This window comes from Aegilops tauschii, chromosome 1 (assembly GCF_002575655.3).
Source record: "Aegilops tauschii subsp. strangulata cultivar AL8/78 chromosome 1, Aet v6.0, whole genome shotgun sequence".
In the NCBI taxonomy this organism is placed as follows: Eukaryota; Viridiplantae; Streptophyta; class Magnoliopsida; order Poales; family Poaceae; genus Aegilops; species Aegilops tauschii.
In genome coordinates, this window is record NC_053035.3 from 372,547,466 (window position 1) to 372,553,649 (window position 6,184).

The 6,184-nt window shown below is 47.4% G+C and overlaps 1 protein-coding gene across 1 annotated transcript; it reads left to right on the forward strand.

The window, feature by feature from the left end:
- Nucleotides 1–248: 248 nt before the first annotated feature.
- On the forward strand, nt 249–4,873 carry LOC109743063 (F-box protein SKP2A). The gene is made up of 5 exons (XM_020302142.4): nt 249–696; nt 1,652–1,942; nt 3,295–3,643; nt 3,722–3,863; nt 4,216–4,873. The coding sequence occupies exons 2-5, from the start codon at nt 1,683–1,685 to the stop codon at nt 4,602–4,604; spliced, it is 1,140 nt and encodes a 379-aa protein (XP_020157731.1). The 5' UTR covers nt 249–696; nt 1,652–1,682; the 3' UTR covers nt 4,605–4,873.
- Nucleotides 4,874–6,184: the final 1,311 nt, after the last annotated feature.

The window sequence follows — 6,184 nt, forward strand, 5'->3', positions numbered from 1 at the left end:
TACTAGGATGGATACGCCGCTGGCCACGGAGCCATGCGATGCGATCCGACGACAAAGACACGATACAGCCTACAGGACTCCCGGACACATATCCCCTCGGCCGGGGACCCCGGAAAACCGGCTCAACTCGCGATCAAGGACGGACCACGGCGGGGACGTGGACGCTCGCTCGTGACGCACGCACATGAGGATGGGAGTACCCCGCCGGAACACGAAAGCGAAAACGACGGCGACGAAACTCGTGGCCTATTCCGTTGCGAACGATTCTCTCCCCGCCCTCGAGCCGAGGAAGGAAGGAACCTCTTTTTGTCGACGTTAAAAAAAGCGCCGGCCCCTCCGTGCCGTCCCAGGCGGTCCTTTCGTGTCCGTCCCTCCGGCCAACGCGCGCCCCCGCCCGCGCCCCAAGACGAGGGGGGAAGAAAAATCTCCCGTATCCGCCGGGCACCTCGCGTGTCGGCAAGCCACAGCCATCGGCGCCGGCCTAATAAAGTCGGCCGGCCGGATATAGCCACCCTTCCCCTGCACGCGCGCGCCACGCCCCCTATAGCTTTCTTCCTCCTCGCCACCTCAAGCTCAAGGTCTCCGCCTCGGTCCGGTGCGCGGTGGCCACAGGCGTCCCTCCCTCTTCAGCGACAACCCTAGCCGCGTCTCGTCTCCGGCTCCGGGTGGGTCGAGGTCCGCGCGTGCTCGCGCTGGGTGAGTCGCAAGGTTTCCTTTACGTTATCTTGCAGATAATTGTTTTTTTGCTCGGGATTGAGCACCACCGGGTCTGTTTGCATTTCCCAGCAAACTTCTTTGCCCGATTTGTTGCTCAAGTTTCGGGCTTCCTCTCGATTGTGCCCCGATTGTTCGGCTTTTCCGATGGATTTTCGCGGATTAGCCACCTCGATTTCTGCAACCTTTTATAAGCCTGGATTAGCGAGCTCGCCGGCTTTATTGCTTTGCTGATCAAAAGTCAGAGGAAATCGAGACTTTGATCCCTAGAAGCCTCCGCAATGTTTCCTTCGCCTTATTTTAAGGATGTAGTTTGCTGTTTGATTGTGACTGGCAAGTAGTAAATCCAAGCCGGAAAGGTGCCATGTTGGTAGAGTTCTATAAGTACGCACCTCTCCATCTGTGGATTCTTGATACATTCTTTCCAGCTTCTCCATCTCGTAGATTTCGCTGCCATGCGACGAAAACAGCATTGATCCACAGTATCCGTGGTCGGGCTGTAGCTTTGTTCCGGATCCCCATTCAGGTCCTCATCTGTTATTTCTTTTCCAATTATACATAGGTACATAATTAGCCTCACATTCTCAAGTTTATTCTTGCCCATCTGACTGTTCATTACCCCTAATTGGCCATTTCAGTTCGACAAGTGTAAAGAACTCGGTGTGCTTAAACAATTTTTGTATAAATTATTGCTGTTTAGTTTAACCCACCTTGGTTCCATACTGCCTACCTGTTTTAATCTTTGCTGTTATGTGCGTTTTGGATAAATCTGTATTGGTAGCATTGTCCTTGCACGATTTTCTTGATTGCTATGCCGTCTCTGAATGCAGCTGTTATCACCTATCTTAGTGTTCAGGAAGCGGAGGTCGAATAGTTTGCTATATTATGCCATTTTATCTTGGATTGCTTTTATTGATTGGATTGCCTGTAATTGCAGGGGCACATTGATACTTGAAGTAATATTGAAAATGGTTAGTGCGAGGTCAGTGGACAGGCAGTTGGATGCGTGCTTCAGCAACCTCATGGTGTCTAGCGGCGGTGGAAGGGGGCAGGCTGAAACTGGTGGCGCTGTGCCTATGTTGTCAGGATGGAAGGACCTTCCAATGGAGCTGCTTATGCGGATCATATCAGTTGCTGGAGATGATCGAATTGTCGTTGTCGCATCCGGTGTTTGCACTGGCTGGCGCGACGCGTTAGGATGGGGGGTCACTAATCTTTCCCTCTCATGGTGAGTAACTTTGTATCCCTCAGTCTAGTTCTTCAGAGCAGCAGGTGTTTTCTTCTGTTCGTGTGAAGAGGGCAGAGTTTTGCTCAACATTACATTTGCACACTTTAAGTAAAGGGAGCCCTTATGTAGATTTGTTGGACTAGTTCAACCTGGCTTTAATTATTAAACAGTGGTGGGGTAGCTTGTGAACTGAGAAATTCGGATATGACACCATGTCGCTCTTACTAGATTGTTTTCTCTAGTCCTCTGACATGCTCTTAAACCGGTCTCCTATTACTCAGTCATATGCTCCTTCATAGGAAAAGTAACCAAACCCATGGGCCTCAACTCGTTCTCCACCCACCCTACATGGTGCTGAAGTCTTCACCTTACCCTTTATTATTATTACTTTCGGTTCTGAAAACAAGACGTCGATTATGTTGTACCCCCTCCTTTCCAGTTTATAAGGCTTATTTCAATTTTTTCATTTTTCCGATTTATAGGGCTCATCTCCATCTTCTTTTAAGATTCCAAGGCGCATTAAATCTTTGCATGCAAGAATTAAAAAGGAACTCACCAATGCATGTAATGCTACTACTCATCTAGTCGCCAAGCATGCATGCACTGCAAATTAATGCATCAATTTAGTTTGGGTAGTTTTGTAAAGTACGAGATACATTCCTCCACTCACCATATGCCTTGTTTGATGAGATTTCAGATTTGAGCCCTATAAACCGGAAAGGAGGGAGTAGTATGAGTCAACAGCTAAAATTAATGTTTATGGAAGTTATCACTTTCTAACATGGGTTCATGCGTACGCGTCACAATATGAGAAACCTTCCACCCACTACCTTGATTCTTGAAACTTCTCATTAATAGAGCATGGAAAAAGGTCACATTTGTTGGTGCTCTATCAGTTGGATGATGCTCATGACGAACCGGTCAGTAAATTTTAGAAGGATGTCATAGTTTCTCTGAGGGGCACCAACAAATGTGACCTTTTTCTCATTTTAATTCCTAATTAATTAATGCGTCGTTTTGATGTTTCCTGTGAAGAAATACAACTCCTACGTTATTTGCGTCCATCCTTCCTTGTCTACTGGTTTAAGTGATACCGTTTCAAATATAACACATCTCTTCTGGTGTTCTCTCTCCTCATTTTAAGCTCACATGTACACAACCAAGCCTTACCAGTGTATATTCATGTTCTTTATATGGTCATATAATTGGTGTTGGTGGTCTGTACTTTTTACTCCCTCCGTCCCATAATATAGGACGTTTTTTTATACTAGTGTAGTGTCAAAAAACGTCTTACATTATGGGACGGAGGGAGTAGAATTTGTTGGTCGAACCTAAATTTGTACCATCTGCAGGTGCCAGCAGAACATGAATAACTTAACAATATCATTTGCTCACAAGTTCACAAAGCTTCAGGTTCTCACTCTTCGCCAAATCAAACCTCAGCTTGAAGACAGTGCAGTAGAGGCTGTTGCCAACTACTGTTATGATCTTCGTGAGCTAGACCTCAGCCGAAGTTTCCGGCTTAGTGACCGTTCATTGTATGCGCTGGCCAACGGATGTCCTCGGCTTACAAAACTGAACATCAGTGGGTGTTCCAGTTTCAGTGACAGTGCCTTAATCTACCTTAGTTGCCACTGTAAAAACCTGAAGAGCTTAAATCTTTGTGGATGTGGAAAGGCAGCCACTGATGAATCCTTGCAGGTATTTCGCTTAACCCAGGATTTTCTTAGCATGTACTCATGAACTTCTGTTTAATAATCTGTGAAAATCTTGATGCAGGCCATAGCCCAAAACTGTGGGCACCTGCAATCTTTGAACCTAGGTTGGTGTGACAGTGTCACAGATGAGGGGGTTACCAGCTTGGCATCAGGCTGCCCTGATCTCAGGGCCCTGGATTTGTGTGGCTGTGTTCTTATAACAGGTAATTACCACACATACGATTTTTTCTTTGGATAACCTATTGCTCTTCATTGACTGGTTCTTTGGATAACCTATTGCTTTTCATTGATTGATGAGAAGCAAAGCTGCTGGTACGTTTGTTTCTGTTAAGTGGTAATCTTCTAGGTTGTACTTTTGGGTATGAAAATAGCACTTCTGAAGCACCTGGGTTGCTGTGCTGTACATGATTTTGAGATGCTTTCAACCAACTGTTAGTATTTATACTTTCTGAAAGCCACTGGAAAACCAATAGGAGCCAAGATAATGATATTTTGTTTTGTGTCACTCTTTCAGAACTTAGACAAGCGCTAATTGTACCCGATCTTTCACTGCAGACGAGAGTGTTATTGCTCTAGCAAGCGGGTGCCCCTACCTGCGATCTTTGGGCCTGTACTACTGCCAGAACATCACCGACCGAGCCATGTACTCCCTCGCAAACAGCTGCGTGAAGAGCAAACGAGGGAGGTGGGGCACCCCGCGGAGCAGCAGCAGCAGCTCGAAGGACGTCGACGGGCTGGCGAACCTGAACATCAGCCAGTGCACGGCCCTGACGCCTCCGGCGGTCCAGGCGGTGTGCGACTCCTTCCCGTCGCTCCACACCTGCCCGGAGAGGCACTCCCTCATCATCAGCGGCTGCCTCAGCCTGACTAACGTCCACTGCGCCTGCGGCCTCCAGCGCCACCGCGCCGGAAGCGCCCTGCAGGCCACCAGCCATGCGTACTGAGGATGCGCGCGCTCTTGATTCCGGCGAACGCCGTGTGCCTCGTGGGGGGAGGTTTGGTCCCGGCCTGGAGAAGACGTGTATATAAACTCGGAACCTGGAAATGTAATGTTGTAGTAGGACTATTGTATTATATCATGAGGACTCGATGCGGCCATGGAGTGCCAAATGGCTGGAGGGTTGCATGCTCTGCCATGCCATTCTTGAAACTGGCAAGAAATTGCATGCTATGTATGTATGTGGTGGATTTCAATGAAGGACCTGTCGGTTGATTCTGGGGATCAGTAGCTAGTTTGCAGCTTAGGGTAATGTCGGCAGAAACTGGTTGCAGCTTAGTCTGCGTATCGATTGATGCTCAAAACAAAGTTCCCAAAGGGGGGCAGGTCGGTTGAGAATTCAGGATTCTTGCTGACGAAGATATCGCTGAACATTTGGTGGCAAATGATATGGCTGATTCAAAGTTTATTTATTTATGATTGAATCGCTTCAGCATCAGAATTTCTTCTAAGTTTTGGTTATGCCTCGGGATATTCGGTGTGCTGGGTAACTCACAAAGGAGAGTTGCAAAACCCATTTGTCTTTTGATGAAAGGGCAAGAAGCCAAACATGCAGAGTGAGGAGTGGGAGAAAAGGTGAAGTGCCGTTTCTCGATGGCAGCACCAAAGAGGACGATGTGGGTGATCTGCCACGCCGGCCGCAAAGCTATCCAGGACGAAATATTTCAGTCTCCTCTATAAGTGCACTCTTTTGTTCAGAACTACTACTTGGGGGGTATGTAAGCAATGGAGTTGAACGAGAGGATGAGAACAGGGGTTCCGTCGCTGTGGTTGCTAGTAGAAATTAACCGGTTCATTGGTGCTTCAGCGATCATGTATGAGGGGAAAACCGGTTCCGGGACACTGGAAGTTCTAAGCATGCAGGGAAGCGCTAAGCCTGGCAGAGTACATCCTCGCAAGTCAAATTGTGGTTGCAAGAGACTGTCTGGCAGCTTTGTCTCCTTTTCCCCCCGATAAATGGCGCTTTTATTATCTCAAAATGTAGCATCAAGTGGATACAAAATATTGTGAACCTATTCATTAAATGGACTTTTCCCTTACCTCTCATCAGCTTCCCTTTCCCTCGCCGGTGCAGTGCCATCTGGATACCTCATAAATAAATCAAGCAGGCCGGCTAGTAAGCGATCCCGAGGGGCTATCTTCTCTCCCATGCTGGTGCCTTGCTTAACTCAAGTATAAAGTGGAAATGAAAGCCAAAATCCGGGGTGATAAAATTCCATTTGAATCTTGAGATCCAAGAAGAAGGATAGCTTCATGAGTTCGTTCTGACTCCTAGCTTAGCTGGAAAGCTTTTGCTTGTATCTGGCAGTGGGTGTAACATCCATCATACTCAAACAGAAGAAGGTTTGCTTATCTAGCTCCAAGGCAGTTATAATCATTTACAGAACCAGGGTTTGCACCTACTGAGGAGGAGAAAGGGCCGACGACTCTTTCTCCTCTACGTTCGTGAAAAGCTAGTATGCTCGCGGAAATCGTCTAAAGGAAACTACTCGCTAACTCGCTAACAAGACGGACTTCTTCCTCTGG

Excerpts from the sequence above, each read along its gene's own strand:
- LOC109743063 (XM_020302142.4), top strand. The coding sequence starts at position 1,683 with ATGGTTAGTGCGAGGTCAGTGGACAGGCAGTTGGATGCGTGCTTCAGC. Across the intron at positions 1,943-3,294 it reads ACTAATCTTTCCCTCTCATG|GTGCCAGCAGAACATGAATA; the intron begins GTGAGTAACTTT and ends TACCATCTGCAG. Across the intron at positions 3,644-3,721 it reads CCACTGATGAATCCTTGCAG|GCCATAGCCCAAAACTGTGG; the intron begins GTATTTCGCTTA and ends ATCTTGATGCAG.